Source organism: Apiospora marii, assembly GCF_038362585.1.
Source record: "Apiospora marii strain CBS 49790 chromosome Unknown utg000001l_segment0_segment0, whole genome shotgun sequence".
Taxonomy (NCBI): Eukaryota; Fungi; Ascomycota; class Sordariomycetes; order Amphisphaeriales; family Apiosporaceae; genus Apiospora; species Apiospora marii.
Window position 1 is genome coordinate 2,552,687 of NW_027117372.1, and position 20,776 is coordinate 2,573,462.

A 20,776-nucleotide genomic window follows, 5' to 3' on the forward strand; every position below is an offset into this window, starting at 1 on the left:
CAACGTATCTGTTCTCAGCCACCCTAGCCAATCTCGTCAACACAACCAGTCCATCAGATACGGAGTCTGCGACAAAGAAGTGAAAAAAAGGTCGGGTCTTCCTCTTCTTCATGGGCGGATTCCTCGAAGGGATCCTTCTTCCATGCCACAAGGCGATTCTGTTTAGCAATGACTTCTGGTTTACCCCATTTATTGTCTCGCTGCACCTTTCTCATTATAAGGCCTGGCGTCATAATCATCAGGGAGACCAATCCGTTCGAGCTTCTCTGTTCATTCGGATTGTCGACCACGGTGGGCTTCAGTGCGCGGTGGCTATCGGTAACGTCGAAAAAGATTTCCCACTCAAAGTTCATCAGTCGATTGGCCGTGTTTTGATCTTCTGATAGGGGGCTGTGAGTGGCAAACAACACTTGAAACCTTTCCCTGCTGCTTTCCATTCGTTCCTTCAAGACCACGGCGGGCTTCATAACATTCTCAAAGAGGGAACTTCCAGCAGAATTTCTGCTTTGGTCGTCAAAGAACATCGCCATGCCATCCAGCATATCATTGGTGAGTTTGACGGTGGCTTTATGGCGATCTTTTCGGTAGTTCGGGCTCTTGATCCAAGCATTGTATGTCTCCGCTCTCCAAGACTGCACCGCGTACAGAAGTTCTCCTTGTTGTGTCATGGATCGCTCGAGGACTTCGAAGAACTCGACTATGTTCGGAAACAAGTCGTTGTGGAAAACTCTGTGAGTCAACCATTGAAACATGCTGGCCTTGACGATATCTTCCTCCGTGTCGGGCAAATGAGCCGTGAGCCTCGCACCATGTTCACGCAGTTTTTCGGTGATGATCCACTGGAAGTCTCGGGTACTTTCGGCAACATCGATAGCATCCTGGCATCTGCCGTTGTTCATGAACACTGGGGTGATGAAATCTATTATCCACTGATCAACGGCTTGCAGCAGAGATTTAAAGTCCTAGATCAACACTGTCAGTATAACAAATAGGGATTTATATGGCCTTGGTCTTACACTTGCGGCCTCACTCGCGGTAAGGTGGACTCTGGACGACTGAAGGCTGCTAATGTGAGCCTCAGTCGACAAGAGGTTTTCCTCTGTCGACATGAGGTTCTGCTGGAGTCTGTCTGTAACAAGCTTGACCGATTTGACTCCTTGATCCAATGCAGTCCTCTGCCTTTCAAGAGCTTTGGCGATTGTCTGAGCCGATTCTTCTGATACCATCAAGACACGTTTGAGTGCGCTTCCAACCGACTCCATCTTTGCTTCTTCGTGATGGTTGCTGGATACAGTTGCCTCGAGAGTTTCGTGAGTGTCATCTTGTACCGGGATCGGATCGCACTGGGTCCCTGCATGGGACTGGCGATGCCTCTGTCTATTACCCAGGCTTTGGTATTCGTGTTAGCAACCGGTAGTAGGAGCAACTGAATATACGCTTACTTCGGCATCGCTGGAGGTGAGATATCCACGTAACCAGTTTCAATAGGCTTTGGATTAGGTATCTCATGCAAGCCGGACGAGCTAGACTGGTGGTCTGGGGAGATTCTTGATCTCTGGAGCATTCCTTCTAATGAAGTCTCGTCGAAATGCGAGCCACGGTCTAAATGCAATTAGTATGTGATGTGTTTCCAAGTATTTTGAACGTACCGGCTGGTTTTGGCTTGGCCTTTAGAGATTTGGGAACTCTGTGTTTACCACGCCTACCCTGCTTGCCTCTCGGCCTCCCTACTCCGAAGAATAGATTGGCTAATCCCATAAGGAACATGTTCCAGGCTGCTATGGAAGGTCGATGGGGAGATAGAAGCAAATGTGTTGTAGTGGCAGCAAGGCATATTTTAAGGGTATCCATTGGAACAATACTTGATGCCTAGGAACTTTATTACCTCAGCCGTCTCCAACCTGAAGCCACAGCGAAACTGAATGAACGCCTTTCAGCATTTATACCCCTTTTCGCTAGGCATGCAACCACATAATGGATTTTTTAAACATTGTGACAATAGCAACAAAACGAACCTCTGTTATATTCCAGAATCTTTACCAACAAAAGTTTCTCTGTTGAAGGCAAGCAGTAGCATTTATATGGCATACATATCCGCCAAGATATCATGCTATTATACAAAGACAACCCAACCTGGGTTCAAGTCTCAGCGGACTTGTTTCATTGAACAGTCTATATTGGAACATAAGTGTGGCTTTCAATAGACTGCCATCGAAAGCGTTGCCTGCTGGGATCATATATCTCTGAATAGAGACAGGGACCATCCTGCTTAAAACAACGTGTCCAGCTTGTAAAAGAAAACCTTTCCAGACATTCTATACATGCAACAAAAGACACCAAAAACCTTTTTTAGACCTTGCATCCTCAGTTTCAAACGTTCCAGTTAGTGTCTTAGAAAGCGTTTGCTAGGTGGTAATTCATCGAATACAGCTTCCGTGTATATCTTGACACCATTTCCCAGCTTTGGAAATTATCGACTTTATCCCCCATCATCATACTCTTCCCAGTCCTACACCATCTACCTTCACCACAAGAGATCACATACACGACATCAGCGCGACATTGTGGCGGAAATGGAGGAGTTTGACCCCAACCATCGGTCCCTCGTGGTCGGTATTGACTTTGGAACCACCTTCTCAGGTATAGCCTACGGCCAAAGCAACCTGCCGGACCACAGGATTGCATGTGTATCTTGGCCCAACCAAACCACAAAAGAAGGCGGTTCCGGACCGAAGGTACCAAGTACGATTCACTATCTTCCTCGGCAGGGCGGGTTCGAATGGGGTTTCCAAATCCCACCGTCTACCCATCCAGACGAAGTTATCCGGTGGTTCAAACTGTGAGTTTCGTACCTGAAGGCGCAAAGTTCGTTTACTAACACAATTATCCAGGGGCCTCCAGTCTAATGAGGATAGACCAGCCGAACTCCGACGAATGCTTGCTGATCACGATACGGATCGTCTGGTGCGAGACTACCTCATCGGTCTTGGCGAGCACACCATGTACTTTTTGGGCCAGACACTGGGATCGGCCATGGTACAACGATACGTTGAGAGATCTGCTCTACACTTCGTGCTCACTGTCCCAGCAGGTAAGTGCAGCAACCCCCTTCTTATGTCCTGCCTTGGAAGTTGATGGGCATCCACCTACATCAATGCATCCCCAACATTACCACCTCAGCGCTGGCTTAACTTATACTAACCTTCATAGTGTGGAGCGATCTTGCCAAAACCAAGACACTTGCTGCTTTCAATAAGGTCCCAAGCCTGGCTGGCATCGGTGGTGCCACTTTGGTTTCTGAGCCAGAGGCTGCTGCGACCTATGCTTTGCACACAATGGCAGAAGAAGCATCCCTCAAAAAAGGACAGTCTTTTATTGTACTGGATGCCGGTGGAGGTAAGTTGCTAGACTTGGCATTACTCAGTCCTGCATCAATACACTAAACAACGTCGCGTATTAGGTACTGTCGATCTCATAACCTACACAGTGGTCGATCTACACCCAGTCCTTCAAGTCAGAGAGGCAGCCAAGGGTTCGGGTGATCTCTGTGGCGGAGCCTTCGTCGACGAAGCTTTTAAAGCTCACCTGCAAGCCGTACTCGGGAATGAACCTGGATTTGACAACGAGATCTTGGGAGCGACCGTACAGGCCTTCGAGTCAGGAGTAAGTAATCCTTTCTCTGAGATTGAACCAAAACATATACTAAACATGAACAGCCAAAACGGAAGTTCTCCACAGCAGCGATACCCAACGGCACCTTCTCGGTACCTGTTCCTGGTATGGAGAGGAACAAAACTATCGGCATTCGAAATGGCCACCTGCACCTGAAAGCCTCCGACATCTACTCGATGTTCGAGCCGGTTATACTGCAGATTATCAAATTGGCCAAGGAACAGATCCACACCGCAAATGTTCCGATCGATGCAGTGGTTCTGGTTGGGGGCTTTGGAACCTCTATCTATCTGCGAGAGCGACTCAAGGACGAAATCGAAGACAAAGAGGGGGTTCCACTCCGCTTCACCAGCCAATCTCAACTGGCCGTTGTGTATGGTGCTGTGATGAAGGGTATTGCAAACGTGGCTCCGGAGGAGCGAACATTCCTCAAAGTGATTGACAGAGCAGCAAGAAGGCAAGTATTGGTCTACTAGAACCTGCATGAGGAACAAAAGAGCTAACATACCATCAGTAAGCATGAAATACTTGGGCAATCTAATGCATATGTGCAGTGAGACCTGGCAAGAGTATTCAACTAATCCTAATATAGAACATTACGGCGTGGAACTCGGCGTGCCCTACAACGAAGACGTTCACCGCGATCTCTACAACAAGCGCTATTGGGACGGTCTGGATGGAATCTGGCGGGTTAATGTAATGACTTGGTTCATTCGGACCGTGAGTCTTCTTCCCCAACTTAGCCAAAGCAATGACATACTGATCCTTCTTAGGGTGAGCGCGTGGCCGAGTCCCAGCCTTATTATCACAAATTTCACCAGGACCAAAAGGTTGTTCGAGGCCGTCCAGAGGTAATCACCATGACTATTCGAGCGGATAGCACCTCCGATACTGCGCCTCTAGCTCGTAACAAAAACGTCAAGTCTCTATGCCGCCTCGAGGCCGACCTCACGCAGATCCCCACCTCACACTTCCGCGTTAGACGTGGTTATGATCAACTCAATTATTACAGAGTACAATGCGAGATTGAGGTCATCTGTAAGTATCCATCGCCAAAGTGAAAGCGATGGCAGTCAACTATTGGCTGTATATTTTATTCAGCATGTCGACAGCATAACTTTGTTTCAACCACATCTGAATCCTAACGTACCGGATGTATTTGACTAACTGTATCACAGACAGATCCGCCTCTACTGACTACACCTTGATCCACGATGGCACCCGTTACAAAACGGTCTCTGCGGAGTACGTTGGAGACAACTAATCATGCCAGAGGGATCATGAATGGCTTTTGTTCACGATGGCAAAAACGGTCGAGTTCGTAACTAAGAGAAGCTGGATATAATGCGGAGCGTGACATTGCTCGTCAGAAATTGTTGGGACGAGTTTCGCCAAGGCTCGACAGCAGCGGCTAACATGGCAGGTTAACTTGATTTTGGTAGAGATCAATCACAATGCAATGATTTGAGAAACTGTTCTTTTTCGAGGCGTGCCAAATGCGAGATTAAAATCGTAGAAGGCTCCTAGCCGAAGTGTTATGTACCTTCGTCAATTGCTGTTGCTAAAGGCCTGAATCTAGCGCAAATGCGCCCCCGAATCTGAAATCAAAGATCCGCCTTGCTGCCCTGGAAGCACGAGTTTTCTACTCAGGAGTACGAACCAGTTTCCAAGAAATGGCAGTGTCTTTGGCAAGCCAAGGTACCTTTTTCTCCTTGAAGGTGACGAATCTGCTGTTGCCAAGTTCCCTGCTATCCTTCCGGTTTCTGAACTCGCGACGTGCCTTTCTGGCCAGCCGGAAATCCCTCCATAAACTCTTCACCTCCGAAAAAGGTTGACGTAAATGAGCCCGAATGGCAGCACCCTTTCCAGTTGCAGAAACATCGTCTGTTTTCTTTTTCGTTGCCTGCGCATCCTTGGCGGTGTGGTAGATGATGAAGATGCACTCCTCATCGGCCGAGGAAATGACAAGGTTTGCCCGCTCCATGTCGGCCTGGGTGGGCTTGGGCTGGCCCTTGAAGAGCTCGGCCTCGGCATTTCTCCTACCCACGTAGGTTCTGTAGGCTGCCTCCATTTCTACCGGGGCAGCTGACCAGTTTATTGGGCTCATTTTGATGGAAATTGTGGAATGACCTTTCTGTGGTGGTTGTGATGGCTGTGAAGCGCAGATAAGCGTCAGTTGGGATCGTTCAGAAATAGGTCGATTGAATTGTACGAATGATTATAGACAAAATAGTTATTTTGAAAGATGAAATTAGCACTTCTGTGCCTGCAGTGGGAGAAGATTGCAAATATTGAGCCATTTCGCTATCACTTTCTCCGATATGCCGACGAGAAGGTTTATGGCGCCCCAAAGTCTGTTCTAAAATTAATACGTCTCGAATGGACACCAATAAGATATCGTACTCAAACTCACCAGCGGATTTGGTTTTGCAATGGTTGATCAAAGAGAGTGAAGCACTATTCAATCTTTTATCGGGTGATTCCACTGTATTCCTCGTTTTCTTTTCATAGAATACATCCTTGAAACGGTTACCGAATTAATCCCAACCACCACAATCATCATAATCCTATGAGTCAAGGAGATCTTCTCCCCATAATGATACATCAAGTCGTACATTATCTTCCAGGTGTCGGCCTAAGGCAAGGGGTCTAGGAAGCTGAAGTTGCGATTATGTCCGCCGATTGACTGACAAGACGTGAGAAAAACGAAAGCTCGTCTTTGCTCTCCTTTTCGGATACGATACGATCCATTTCCTCCGCCCTTGCTACTAGACGTTGTTGCTTGGAAACGACGTGGGACCCGCCCCAGCTATCGTCTAACTGGAGTTTTGTGAAAGTGCAGCCTGTCGAGATAACACCAAGTATCTTGGTGGGGTTTGGGCCTGACAATGTGATGTTCTTGACCTGACGATGATTGTCTGTGATGTCGAGATACTCTTCCCGCTCAAAGTCGACTTTGGGGGTCTCAGATAAGGGGTTTGTATCAAGGAACACTTGGTAGTCGTGTTTGGTGGCGACCATTTGCTCTTTCAGCGCCAGCCCGGGCTCAACGATATCATCATGTATGATTTGGCTGATAGCGTCCCAATGAGAGCCTTCGTCTAAAAACATTGATAGTCCCGTAGCCAGCCTTGTAGTCAGGTAAAGGGTACGACGTTGACGGTCGGACTTGTATTGCGGAGTCTGGAGCCAAGCAAAGTATGCCTTTGCTCTCCAAGCCCGCAATGCGTTCAACGTAATAACATGGTTCTTTACGTCTTGTTGCATAGACTGTTCCATGTCTTCGAGGAGTTCAAATGCCTCTAAGCTGACTCCCCGCAGTCCTTCCTCGAATATTCCGCGCATCAACCAGCGGATTATACAGGCCTCCGCGACTTTAATGTTAGTGATGTCCACACTAGCTGCGACCCTGAGTCCCGGGTCGTTCTGAAGGGCCTGAATAAAAATCATCCCATACTCAGGGTTCTTGGCCGCAACAAGAGCTTTTCGAGCACGGTTTTCATCATTTAGTACAGGTGCAATAAAACTAGCGACAAATAGTCTTACCCCTGAAAGCCAGATTTGGATTTCCTAAATAATCTGATCAGCGACATGAAAACTTCATCGGTAACGGTTCACTCACTGAATCTGCCTTTTCAGGGTGTATAGAGGCTCGTGTCGAAGTTAGGCCACTGAGGAGTAGCGCTTGTTCCTTCAGACTCTGCCTTGACTTTTCAAGTTCTTGAGCGTGCTCTAGCTTTTGCTCCTTGAGTTCGAGAATCTGAGATTCCAGGTTAGACCGAAGTTCTTCTCCCTCTTTGAGTGCTTGAACGTGAGCTCGTTCCTGCTCTTTAAGGTGCTTGAATTTGTTCTTGAGCAGGACCGTTGCTGAGTCCAGACTCAGACTAAGATCCTGCAGTTCTTCCTCAATTTTCTGATCGTCAGACATGTTTGCTGAGCTGCAATGTAGTTTGAATCCGGGTGGATATGGCGTTGTTCTCTTGCTTTGCCATGCGAAAGCATGCTCGATTTATACAGAAATCTTTAATCAAAAGTCAGTTACAGGATGATTCTAGGTGCATTGGTCCCCTCTTAGATACCCCATTTTCTTCTACAACCCATTTGATACATCTATCCGTTTACGCTTGTCGCACCCTGTCTAGTATGTGACGAATGGAGAGAAGCTTAACGCGACAAAGAAGCCCCTGTACGGACGTTTCATGTATATTCCATTCTGCGAGGGACTGCTATAGTTTCTTTGTCAACTAGTCGCATTAATAACTTATGGCGAGCAGCAGTGTGAAACATGTCCGCCATGTCTGGGTAAAGTTCGCCCATGGTCTAAGGGGGTGGCTGTGGGAAGATCCGAGATGGGATCCCGGCCTCACCATGATCTTACGCAATTATGTCAGATATGCCCCTTGTAACATATGATGTCATAACGAAAGAGGTCTGGGTTGAAAAGCCCACTGTCACTTGCCTGCTACCGGCATCCGTCGAGCGAAATCGGATCTCGGGAAAAAAGCCATCCTGCTGGCCCTCGGCGTCACGGATTTCGACCATAATACTGCGGCAAGCAGGCTCGACGTGTGATATCACTCGCCAAGGCCCTATTACCAGGCCCCACGGTCCGCTAAGGCTAGTGACAGGTACTAGCCTAACCACAAAGAGGGACGGAGAAATATGAATGTACGATGAGTGCTTTCAAGCATGCAGACAACAGCCCAGCCCGAAAGCTAGTCTTGCATCATACGAGACCGCTCTCGGCGGAGTGAGCGATACTCGTTGTATAGCCACTTCTTTACCTGCAGCTATCCAGATGCCTACATATCGGAATTAGGGTTTTGAGGAACCAAGATTGAAGCTCAATGGCACATCAGCCACCTACCTCAGTGGCGCTCACTTGCCGCGTGGGTAGCCTTCGAAACAAATTTCTTTTATTTTTCCACTTTGAATCTGCAGCAGAAAGGCATGACAGGGCGTTATTACAGTAATATTCGTTTATTCCACTGCCACAAGCTGGAGTAAGTGGAGTAATCAAGACAGGTGCTGTCAATGAAGAAAGTACGGTTTGTTCCTGCGCCCTCGTTCTGAGTGGCCTATTTGGAAGGATCATCCCCGTTTCAGGAACCGACGAGTTACTTTGGGGGATGGAACCCCTGGTGGACGGCATTTCAAAAAACCTCGTATGGGACGCAGTGCCTGGGTGCGTCCTACGTCGGGCAGCTCTACTAGGATCAGTTTAGTGCGCATATAGCGTGTAAGCAACGGAAATGTTCACGGTCTCCTTGGACTTGATTGCGATGGGATTCGGTCTGGACTGTCCAGCCCCACGTACGAGATGCATGCGACCTTCCTGCAGCTGGATTAGGCACTCACTAATGTGATACATCACAGATCTCTGGCTTTATTCTTACAGAACTGGGCCGTCTGTTTTATCAGCATCAAAGCGGCGCGGTGGCTGCGGCAGGTGCGGCAGCCTTATCATGGCTCGTTGGCGTGGAGCTTCACCCGATTGGCCTTGATACTATCTGTAGGACTGTATATGACGAGGCACTTCGCGTGGATGCCGTTCCTTCAAGCCACTGGGGGTTGCATTATTTGGCGCAGTGAGACGCAAGTTCCCCCGCCTCCGCCCCCGCGATTGGACGGGTTGACAGTTGCTGCATGCAGTCAGATGTGTGGGATTGCTGATGTATGGGGGTTATACAAACATGTACGCCAAGACATGTCTGAAGCATGCTATCCCTGAAGTACTTTTCATGTACACACATGTTTTGTTTGGCATTGGGTAGCTGAAGCTCGACGACGCGGGGTGGAGGCTGGGATCGGGCCAACGTCAGCCGCTCCCCTGCTACCTGCCGCCCCCTGGCCCTTCCACCTACCGGCCAAGGCAATTGAGCCAGGAACGGGAAAACAGTCCATCGATGGAAAACATGCCTGGATATGTCTTGACCGCCACCTAGGACTCGTAGACTATGCGCTAAATCAAAGCTTAATTAATGGTCTCGTCTCGTCGCCTTATCGATGTGCGACAACCCACTGGTGGACTTGGCCTGGCACTTGGACTCCGACTTGCCAATGCAGTCCAGCATGCCACGCGACCGCCGACCGGCGTCATCATCACTTTCCGTGAACGGGGCGATATTGCCTCCCCATCATGACCAGGCATGTGACAACGTGTCCGGTGACACAGGAACCAGCCCAGATAACCCCGAATTGTCCGCCGCTGACGGCGCACAGAATCCGGCGGCCCCGTCGCGAAATAGCAAACCCGGCAAGAGTGGCCGGTTGGCCTGTGATACCTGCCGGGAGAGAAAGGTAGCCTGCAATCGGGACTATCCACGATGTGGACGTTGCACACGGCTTGGAAACCCCTGCAGCTATCGGGGCCGCGCGCGGTATCGAGAGAGTCAGGCGGATCTGCCACGGCAATTGAAGCAACTTCAAGATCGACTAAGCCAAGCAGAAGCCAAGTTATCATCACAGCAGCAGGAGCAGCATCTCCCCCAACCTCGAATCTACCGACTTCATCCGCCGAGTCTGGGTCATCTCCGGGGGTGGCCTTCGCTGCTCAATCCCAGCCGGCGTATTCTTCTTCCGCGATTGCACCTCCGACCTCTGCATTCATGAGTGAGCTAGGGCATGAGCCGAACGCGGCTGCTTATGAGATCAGCGACAGTTTTCTGAGCTGTATACCCAAGGAAATTCTCGAGTTCGAACATCCCGGTATGGATTGGTTGCGGAGCCCGCCTACCGTTGACTTCTTGATGCAGGATGGGACTCAGTCAAACTTCATGGACGACCTCCTCGGCGGTGCTCCCCCAACGACAATGGAGTTGTCGCCTCCTGCCCCTCAAAATAACCAACCACTTGCATCCATGCCAAACACAAAAGCAACAACACCTCCAATCACACCATCTTTATCGGGCACAACGCCAACGTTGGTGTCACTTCCAGCGCCTAATTTGCCAGTACAGAAGAAGGCATCGTGCTCTTCGACTGACGAGTCTGCAGAAGTGAACGTCACACCGTCAGATATGCTTGAAATGTAAGTTTGCTTTACCTTGTGGCCATCGTAGCCTATGCTAAACAATACCTTCGTAATCAGGCACCATGTCTACTTCCAAGTGTTCTATCCAATTATGCCGATTCTATGTCGGCATCGGTTCTTTGCTCACGTTCAACAAGACCAAAACAGCCCCCAGGTCAAGGCATTGAGCTATGCTGTGGCACTGATAGGTGCCATGGTCTCGCCAGAGCATCACCGCTTCGAAGTCGCCTGCGAGGAGGCTGTCCGTACCCATGTTGACCTGTGTGAGAGAGACGATGACATGTCCGCGATGGTATCGCTAGACCTTTTTCAAGCGCTGCTTTTCCTGTTAAGATATGAGCTAACGCATCGGAAAATTGCTCGAGCTTGGATTACGGTGAGTCGAGCAGTACAGTTAGCCAATATGCTCGGACTTCATCTCGACAGCTCCCAGGCGAGCGGCTCAGAGTTGCACCAGGTCCTTCCCCCAACAACTGACCCTCTGGTCATAGAGGAGAGGCGACGGGCGTTATGGACTCTGTACATCTGTGAAACATATGCAAGTTCGAGGGCGAGGCAACGACCGTTACTGCGAGAGGCCCAGATAGACATCCCACTGCCCTCTCCCGGTCCCCTTGACGCCCACTTTATGCTTTTCCCCATGGAAAAACTTGCCGACTCTTACTCTATCAACGATGCAGAGAAGAGCAGGATATCGTCATTCGCGGGCATTGTGCTCGCATGTGCCGTCTCGCGGCAATGCCAGCCGTGGGCCGAGACGGTGGCCACCATAAACCCTCGCCCGACGAGTGCAGGCAGCCAGTCAGCCAATCACCCCGCCAATCAAACATCGTCAAAAGTCGTGGCCCTGTCTGTCCAAGGATTTTGGGACAAACATTTCTCCTTGCTGAGTGTCCTCAGGCACCGAGTCGAGCTTCTGTCACCACATCTGACGGTTTGCGCAGTGCAGAGCGACCCCGTCTCGTTCGGCCTATACGTCTACCTCTGCGGCATCGACATCGCCCTACAAGAGACGGCCGTGGCACAGGTGGAGAAACAGGTCTTGTCGCCCGCGGTCGCCGCTGACAGCGTCAAACGATCGAGGGCAGCTGCCTACCGTCTGGTGGGCGCGGCACGTGGGACTCTGCCCCGGAATCGGGCGTCTGTGAGTTGACATTCTATAGCAACCGCGCTCCCTCCGGCCCTTTTTCGAGACCTCCACTAACACCCCGCCACAGCCTGATTTTTTCTTTCTCCAGGGGGCTCTGATGGCGCGGCCGCTGGCCACTGCCCTCCATGTGCTGGCCCGCGACTTGTGCTCTCGTCCTGACGACAAGTCGTCTAGTACAATTGCAGACTCGCTGCACGTTTTGCTCGGAGCGCTCGACCGCCTTGAGGAGACAAATGGGTTCTGGCATGAAACGGTGTCCCCCGTGGCTAGTCTGCTGAAAGACTGGGAGGAGGCGCATAAAAATAGGCCGGCAGACTCGTGGGCTATGGCGTTATTGCCTGAATAATGGCAGCCAATAGTCCGCAATGTTGGTCAGCGGCCGTGTTGTACGTTCCATAGGGGAATTCCCTCACCTCATGCCTAACAATGAGTAATCAATGTGATATGATTCTGGATATAATTACAAAATTGAAATCAGGGTCTGAGTGACTTGTAGAAGCAAAGCTGCATGACCAACGTGACACGGTGGTGTTTAACAATGATATTGAACGCCTGTACTTGGGGTAAGGACCATAGCGTACTTACTTGGCGCGTAGCGGGGGTTGTTTCAATCTCGTAGCAGGACAACTGTGATTGGCAAGCCTGTGGGAATCCGCTGTAGCCTAGCACCCACTGAAGAAAACCCAACGCGATGTAAAGCTCACTGTAAATTGACGACCAATTCACATCAAAGCCATTGCTTTTTGAACAATCCAGGATGCCGCATGTTATCAACACAATTACGTTTAATAAACAGATTGCAATCTCTATAAAAATCAAATGCTACAAAATATCCTCCAGTCATCCTACAATTCTAGCCCGTATTTCGAACAAATAAGATCAGCAAACTTATTGACCGTGAGGTTGGCACCCAGCAGTTGTTGAAACGGCACATCAACCGCCATTTCCTTGAAGATCCACGATCTCAATTCCGCCCCAATCATGGAATCAATTCCGTACGAAGCAATGGAACCCTTGTCAACCGAAACAGCCCCATCGTCCAACATCAACATTCGCGACAGCTTGCCGGCCATGTGAGAAGCGATGGCAGACTTGGCCTCTGCCCCCACAAGCGCGCCCGACTTCAACGAGCCGAGAAGGCTGTCGCCGCGCTCGTCGGCCCCGACTGTGCCCTTCATGGCGTGCACCACCTTCTTGAACCGCGGGTCCGCCGTCCAGAAGCTGTCGCAGTCGTCGCCGGCCTCCGCGATCGCGGCCGCGAGCAGCGCCGGGTCCATGCCGGCGACGATGTGGTCGGGCCCGACCCGCGCATCGTCGCCCTGCTCGAGGATGGCGGCCTCGAAGGCCGCCAGGAGCCCTTCGTCGTCGATGCCGTACATGCCCTTCCTCCGCAGCGCCCCCTCCAGCTCCATGTTCTCGGCTACGACACCCACCCCGACGACCATGGGGATGACGATTGACGCGGCGTGCTGGCCGTTGGCGACGCGGTGTCGGGCCAGCGCGTCCATGTACGTGTTGCCGGCCGCGTAATTGCTCTGGGCTGGCGTCCCCAGCGTGCCGGAGATGGAGCTCGTCATGACGAAGAAGTCAAGCGGCTCTCCCGCCAGCGCGTTGTGCAGGTTCATGGCGCCGGCGACCTTTGGTTTGGTCGACGCAACCCAGTTCTCATAGGGCATATTGTGGAACAAACCATCCTGGAAGATTATGTCAGTCTACGGTAACATCGAAATTGATGATGGGTGCACTTACTCTGAGAACCATGGCAGCGTGGATGACACCGCGGATTGGGCGTGCTGGATCTACCTGCTTGACGGCAAGGTCGACGTCGGCACGCGAGCTAGCATCGCCGCGAATGACCTGTACTCTGGCACCAGCATTCTCCAGACTGGCGACCAAGGTGGCCGCCTGTTGCGAATCGGCACCAGATCGGCTGAGGAAGGTGAAACTTCTAGCTCCCTTACTCATCATCCATGAGGTGAGGCTTCGACCAAGGCCACCAAGACATCCGATGAGAAGATATGTGACATCAGCATGCAACTGGAGAGTGGGGATGCGAGGAACAACTTGAAGAGGAAGACTCGGATGCGGTTCATGAAGCAAAAGCGTTTTGCCCGCCGTGTAGCTGCCGGAGAAGCTGGTGATGCAATCATTGATCTCGGCGATGTTTCTCTCACACTGAGGCTGGAGAGAAGTGATCTGACCAGCCTGGTGGAAATCAGCGACTGATTGCATCAACTTCCCGAGTAGTTCGGGCCGGTGCTCATGAAGGTCCAGCATGTCGAAGGCTACGTAGCTGGCTCCGCGGTTGGTCGGGATCGTGTCAATGATGGTACGGGACAGAACGTTCTTACGGCCGCAATCGACGAAGCGACCCAGGGGTGCCAGATAGCGCCAAGTCTCGTGGGCGAGGCCGGGATCGACCCAGCCAGAGCTGAAAATGACATTGAATTCGTGGTACGAACTGGACGTGCTCCGGCGGGTCTCGAGTTCCATGATGGGGACGACACGATCCTGAGGCAAGCCATACAGCTTTGCCACGGCGTCAATCTCTGAAGCCTCGCGGACGGCAATGAATGGCTTTCCACCAAGAGCTTTGGTGACCTGGATAGCGGCATTGCCTGCGAGGCCTGCACCGGGAAGAATGAGAACAGTCTCGCCAGATCCCAAAGCGGCGGAGGTCTGCAGGCCGAAAATGGCGGCACCAAATGCCATCGGCAACCCAGCAAGAGCCGCCATGTCCTCCACGCTGCTGGCTTTTTGGATGAAGCTCTGGGGCACACGCTGGAAGCTGCTGAACTTGTCGAAGCTGAAGCCAGCGACAAGATCACCAGGTGCAAAGCGTGAGATCGCTGTGCCGACTCTAGTCACGATGCCACCAATCTCGTGACTAAACTCTGTCGGATAATCGGTGCCATTGACAACCAAAGTATCTTCCTTGTTCAAGCCGCTGACCCGAACCTCAACCTCCACCTCTTCAGGCTGCAAGTCTTGGGTGTTCCTCGTGGCAACTTCAAACACCACTTTGCCGCCTTGCACTTTACCGACCAGTGGCTCGGATGACGTAAACTGCTTCTCAATGAGCCTCGACTCATCGACGCAGTAGGTGCTATTGATGCGCTCATTGAAACCAAGGCGGCTGATCCATGCCTTGCCACCAGCAACACAGTATTCTCGTTCGTGGCTGTCGCCGCTGATTTGGTCCAGCATCTTCCTCACAATCACGTCAGCCCTTGCGGCGGCGGGCTCTTCGAAGTCAATGGTGACAATTTTGAGCGCCGCCTGCTCGGAACGCAGCGAGCGCGTGAGGCCGGCACTCATGTTGTACTCGGGCGCGCCACCTTTCATGGCGGCGCCGGCGGTGACCCAAACCAGGTTCTTGGCATTGTTGGTGATTTTCTGCAGGCTCTGGAACTCGGCCTCGTCAATATCAACAAGCATGGGACGCTCCATTTCGGCGAGGAGGATCACATTGTCGGAGACTTCCACAGTGGCGTCAACGAGATTACTCGTCTCAACTGTATAGCCCTGTGACTTCAACATCGCGCCGATCTGCGTCAGCATAGCCTGGGGAGGCGAGATCCCACCGCGGTAGATGACCTGCACGGTTTTCTCATCGGTAGTCGCAGTGCCATTCGCCTTGGCATCAGTGGGTAGAACCGCCGTGAAATAGCTGCCAAAGTCTTGCTCGATGCCCGAGAAACCAGCTTCACGGAGAGCCGCATCTGAAGTGGTACGATCAGAGAGGAATATCGCACGGCCGCCTTTGGTCAAGAGACTGCGCGCTCCGTCGATGTCTTTGGCAGAGCCAATGACGATGCTAAAGTACCCTTCCTTGAGGGGCTTGCGGTCACCCTCCTCGGTCTCTTCTGTTACAGAGACCTCAACATCTGGCACACGTTCCATGATTTCTTCAGCAAACTCGCCGCTGAGATCGGCAACGGTCTGGTCAGGTTGTTTGAACTCAAGCAGCTCCACGAGCTCGGCGACACCCACGTCTGGCACGCCCGTGACTAGAACATCTTCAGCATCTCGCTTCCAGATGATCTCGCCGTAAGGCCGAGGCTTTGCTGGATCCGAGTCGCGTTGGGGCACGGCAGCCTCGTAGAGCGAGCAGCGCATGTCGGTGATCTCCATGACGACCTTGCCATCATTAGCGACGAGCTGGTTGCTTCCCACGAAACTTCGCACGCCGCGCTTGTCGATCCAGGAGAACGCCTGTGCCTCCGACACCTCGAGCTGCTCGGCAGTCGGGACCCAGATTGAGACCTCGTCCACCTGAATCGGCACAGCGCCGCAGGGCATCGCGCTGGTGCGCCCGGCGTAGATGGCCACGATCAGAAGCTGGAGGCACGAGTCGATACATGCCGGGTGCAGGACATGACGCGACTCCCCTTGACTCCGTCAACGTTAGTACGGAGAGCCGTCTTGCTGGCTGCCGCGTAAGTACGGCCGTCGAAACGGATGTCATCCATGTCCTGGAACGTGGGGCCGTAGTCGAACCCAACATTCCGCAGAGCCTGGTTCCAGGCTTTTCCAGAGGCGCGTTGGGGGAACTGGGGCGCCGGCTTGACTGCTGGGCGCCAGGGTCGGCCGTTGATGGCGATGCTGCCCGACATGTGCTCGTTGGTGATGCCGTCTCGGTCGACTGACGAGACATTGAAATCCCACCAGATGCTGTTATTGCTGAGTGGCTTGGCGTGTAGAGAGGGACGCAGATTGAGCATGACCTCGATGCCACTGTCATCGTCGGGAGTGACCAGGGCGTTCTTGATCGATACATCGCGTAGAGTATATCCCGTGATCACAACAGGGTTCGAGGCTGTTTCATTCAGCTGCGTCACAGCCTCCATTGCCATGGAGAAGTACCCCGCGGCAGGGAAGACCGCCTCGCCACCCAAGGAGTGGTCCTTAAGCCAGGCCAGGTCCTGGAGGCGAAGAACGTTCCTCCACGTGGGCTCGGCCTTGGACCCGCCCATCATCACCGACCCGAGAATGTCGTGGCGCATGTACGGCGGTGCTCGGTGCTCTCGACTCATGCGGGCTTCAGCGAAGTACTGCTTGGTCTTGTCCCATTGGTACGTGGGCAGGTCCGCGACAAACCCACCGGATCTTACCCAGACCTTGCCGCTCGAAGAAGAGTCTTCGATGGCCGTAACCCGGGACATGTCAAAGTCATATCCTCGAAGGAATAGCTCTCCCGCGAGCCGCAGAAGTGCGGCGGCCGAATCGGTGTTGCGAGTGAGCGAAGGGAGGTAGTTCAGGTGTCGCAGCTTGCACGAAGCTTTAATCTGGCGAATCGGACCGGCCATTGCCGAGTGGGGCCCAATCTCGATGAACAGGTCAACGTCTCCGTACTCCTTGCTCGAGGTTATGGTCTGGATGGCCTGGTTGAACAAGACGGGGCTTAGGAGGTTGGCGCTCCAGTATCGCTCGTCGATGTTGGCGTCCGATGGGAGAGCAGCGTTGTACACCGACGACACCATCGTGGCATCTGTCGTCAAGCGTGTGTCCCAGTCCACGGCCGCCCTTCGTGCCCGCCGGACCGAGGCTTCATACACTCGCGATACTGGCTTCATGTGGTGGGAGTGGTAGGCTTTGCCATTGGTCTTCACGATCCGCGCAAAGACCTTTTTCGCATCGAGCTCTTTGCGAACTTGCTCGATGGCATCCGCGTCACCGCTCAGCGTGACTCCAGCGGTGGAGTTGTGGCAGGCAATGACAATGTTGTCGTGGTTTTGGATGTATGGCTCGACATCTTCGGCACCGAGACCAACAGCCAACATGGCACCATTCGTCTTGATGTCGCGGACGACCTTGCCTCTGTAATAGGCGGCGACAATAGCCTCAGGCCCGGAAACGAGGCCAGCGGCGTATGCAGCTGCGATTTCTCCCGACGAGTGCCCCACCACTACTTTAGGCGTGACCCCCCAGGCCTCGAGGAGGTTCACGATGGCCACCTGAATCGCTGTGCACAGGGGCTGCGAGAATTCCGCCTCGTTGACACGCGATGATTCCGGGCTGTCGAGGAGAAGGTCTTCGATAGTCCATTCGGGCCCGTCATCCAATTCCTCAAGCGTCAAATCCAGCTGTCGGATCGTGCGGAGGAAGCTCGGGTAGTAGGTCATCAGCTCAGCACCCATCCGGGCCCACTGGGCACCTTGACCGGTGAAAACGAAACCCAATGTTGGCTTCGTGGAGGGGTTGCTCTCCATGAATGTGAACTTGGATAGCTCATCGCTCTCCAATGTTTCTTTCAGGGACGCGGCGCTGGCGACCGCGAATCCGCGGCTGTTGAACCGCGTGCGTCGGTTGCCCAGGGTGTACGCCAAGTCCAACAGGTCGTAGTTGGCGGCAACTCCTCCCACGGCCTTGACATTTCGGCGCAAGGTCGCGTTGTCATGGGCAGAGAAGGGCAACAGGAACTGCCTGTTGCGATTCGCGATACCCCTGTGCCGGCTGGGCCTGGTCTTTCCGGCACCACCGAGCTTGTATGTTTGCGGCTGCGTCAAAAGAGAGTCGGCGCTCTCCACGATCACATGTGCATTGGTACCACCGTAGCCAAATGAGTTCACGCTAACACGCTTGACGGGAAGATGGTTCGGGAACGGTGCAGCGTCATGAGAGACGGCGACCTGCCAACCCTTCCAATCGATGGCAGAACTGGGGTTTGTTACGCCACGAGTTGCGGGGACGATGCCACGCTCTACCGTGAGAATCGCCTTGATGATGGCGGATAGGCCGCTAGCCGCTTCCGAATGCCCGATGTTCGCCTTCACGGCGCCGATGGTGAGCGGTCCATCCTCCGGTCGCCGGCGCTCGTTCATGGCATTCGCCACGGCGTGGACCTCGAGGGGGTCGCCCACGGCGGTGCCGGTACCGTGGCACTCGAAGAGGCCGGTCAGACGAGGATCGAGATCTCCGCCTCGAGCGTAGGCATGGCGAATAACGGCTTCTTGGCCTGCCATGTTCGGATGCGTAATGCCAACACCAGGGACTTTGCCGTTGTTGTTGGTGGCGCTGGACCGCAGGAGGCCCCGTATGGGGTCCCCGTCCCTGATAGCATCGCTCAAACGCTTCAGGTAGACTGCGCCTGCTGCCTCTGCTCTGCCGTAACCACTGGGAAAGGGTTAGCTGACGATTTCTCATGAAACCGGAAGGCAAAGGAATCCGCTTACTCTGCGCTCGCATCGAAAGTATGACATGTCGATGTTGGGGAGAGGACACCAAGCTTCGCAGTGTTCATGTGTTGATCGACCGTCAACACGAGGTTGACTCCACCAACGACCGCCGCCTGACACTCGTGGTTCCGGAGAGCATTGCAGGCGTTGTGCATCGCATACACCGACGATGAACATGCGGTGTTGACGACAATGGACGGCCCTTTTAAGTTGAAGACGTGACTGATGCGGTTGCTGATGATGCCCGGGTCGACACCGGTTGCGGCTAGACTATGCCGGAACGATGGCTCCTTGAAGGCCATCTGCTGGAAGTCGGCCGTGAAGCTGGCCACGAACACGGCTGTCTGCGAGCCGGCAAGTTCGGGTAACGTGACGCCTGCCGATTCAAACGTCTCGTAGACCACCTCGAGCATTTTCCTTTGCTGGGGGTCCTATTTCCACACCAGGTCAGTATCCGCCACTCACGCTTTGGGGAAATAGGATGGTTTGTAGTGACTTACCATCCACATGGCTTCGATTGGGGTGATCCCAAACATGCCAGGATCGAACTCTTTGAGGTTCTCCTGGAGGAAATAGCCGCCCTTGACGGCAAAGCTGCCGGGGCGATCATTGTTTTCGTGGAAGTGGGCGTCAATGTCGAAGCGCGACTTGGGCACTTCGGGCATCTGCCCCGTTCTCTTGTGCATCATCATATCCCAAAACTCCTGTGGCGATTTGACATCGCCAGGGAGGCGGCAGCCTGTGATTCTGTGTCAGTTTTTCTTTCTTCCTTGCCGCACATCAGGCGTGTACAACGACAAGAGGGCTTACCCATGCCGACTACGGCGATTGGCTCGAGCTGGTCGCTTAGCGGCTTCTCAACCGAGTCGGGGAAGATACTGGCGATGTTCTCCGCGTAGGTTGCATCGTCGACCACTGACTGGGTCGCAAAGCGGCGCGTGATGTACTCGCCAGCACTGTCGCTGGCCGAGTCGGACGACGTCCCGGAGCGCATGTAAGGCATCTTGGGCTATCTTGGTCTAGGTAAGTCTGACTATGCGAGTTACTGACGTTGGTGTATAGGTCTTCTGACAGAAACGTATGCTTGTAAGTCGATGTTTACAAGATGTAACAGAAAAGTGTAAAGGGGTTTGCTTGCATAGCGTAAACTTGCAAGCGTAACAATAGTACAATGTGTCTAGAATGGGGTTCTGGTCACAATCTATCGAGTCCAAGAAGTTGTAACGAACCACAGCTGTTATATGTACATCGTACGATGGTATATTCACGTTTTGGAAACCCCCCTTCCCCATCTTGAGGCCTCGAGGGCCAGGATCTGAATCCTTCTGGACGTCATTCTCTATCTCGGCATCAAGAGTGAATCTGACCTGGGACATCTCCTTGGTGGAATAGACGTCGGTGGCTTCGCGCCATTCCTTGGCGACAGTCACATTATCTCGGAAGAGGAATGACTCCCATGCCTCTCCGTGCCGGGGAAGGTGGCCGGCAGCGGATGTGCTGTATGATTACGTGCGGAACCATGCAGAGAGGCGGCCAACGGTTCATCGTCGGTGGCGTCGCGCTTTTCCGTGCGCGGCGCATAATAAGCTTCGACTAGGCGTATGCATATTACAAGCCCGTGGCACTCGGGATGGCTTGGGTCAAGGCAGGGGGTTGACGAGGCGCGGAAGACCCAAAAGTGGGCCCCGGATCAGGAGCGGCCGTCTCGGACAATTCTCCGTCTGCGCAATCATATACGCCTAG

The 20,776-nt window shown here is 52.9% G+C and overlaps 6 protein-coding genes across 6 annotated transcripts; 2 read left to right on the top strand and 4 right to left on the bottom strand.

The window, feature by feature from the left end:
• Positions 1-53: 53 nt before the first annotated feature.
• Positions 54-1,851, bottom strand: PG985_000838 (uncharacterized protein; the record flags this gene model as incomplete). The annotated part of the gene is made up of 4 exons (XM_066820607.1): positions 54-962; positions 1,017-1,389; positions 1,443-1,602; positions 1,650-1,851. The coding sequence occupies 4 exons, from the start codon at positions 1,849-1,851 to the stop codon at positions 54-56; spliced, it is 1,644 nt and encodes a 547-aa protein (XP_066691486.1).
• A 722-nt stretch (positions 1,852-2,573) lies between these two features.
• PG985_000839 (uncharacterized protein) lies at positions 2,574-4,936 on the top strand (the record flags this gene model as incomplete). Its single annotated transcript, XM_066820608.1, has 8 exons — positions 2,574-2,839; positions 2,892-3,091; positions 3,211-3,396; positions 3,461-3,663; positions 3,717-4,065; positions 4,265-4,392; positions 4,446-4,710; positions 4,851-4,936. The coding sequence occupies 8 exons, from the start codon at positions 2,574-2,576 to the stop codon at positions 4,934-4,936; spliced, it is 1,683 nt and encodes a 560-aa protein (XP_066691487.1).
• A 378-nt stretch (positions 4,937-5,314) lies between these two features.
• Positions 5,315-5,779, bottom strand: PG985_000840 (uncharacterized protein; the record flags this gene model as incomplete). Its single annotated transcript, XM_066820609.1, has 1 exon — positions 5,315-5,779. The coding sequence occupies one exon, from the start codon at positions 5,777-5,779 to the stop codon at positions 5,315-5,317; it is 465 nt and encodes a 154-aa protein (XP_066691488.1).
• A 542-nt stretch (positions 5,780-6,321) lies between these two features.
• Positions 6,322-7,600, bottom strand: PG985_000841 (uncharacterized protein; the record flags this gene model as incomplete). Its single annotated transcript, XM_066820610.1, has 2 exons — positions 6,322-7,242; positions 7,295-7,600. 2 exons carry the CDS (start codon positions 7,598-7,600, stop codon positions 6,322-6,324), a joined length of 1,227 nt encoding a protein of 408 aa, XP_066691489.1.
• Positions 7,601-10,691: 3,091 nt separating this feature from the next.
• Positions 10,692-12,201, top strand: PG985_000842 (uncharacterized protein; the record flags this gene model as incomplete). The annotated part of the gene is made up of 3 exons (XM_066820611.1): positions 10,692-10,702; positions 10,763-11,849; positions 11,944-12,201. The coding sequence occupies 3 exons, from the start codon at positions 10,692-10,694 to the stop codon at positions 12,199-12,201; spliced, it is 1,356 nt and encodes a 451-aa protein (XP_066691490.1).
• Positions 12,202-12,700: 499 nt separating this feature from the next.
• PG985_000843 (uncharacterized protein) lies at positions 12,701-20,036 on the bottom strand (the record flags this gene model as incomplete). Its single annotated transcript, XM_066820612.1, has 6 exons — positions 12,701-13,549; positions 13,605-16,246; positions 16,303-18,971; positions 19,031-19,464; positions 19,534-19,772; positions 19,844-20,036. The coding sequence occupies 6 exons, from the start codon at positions 20,034-20,036 to the stop codon at positions 12,701-12,703; spliced, it is 7,026 nt and encodes a 2,341-aa protein (XP_066691491.1).
• Positions 20,037-20,776: the final 740 nt, after the last annotated feature.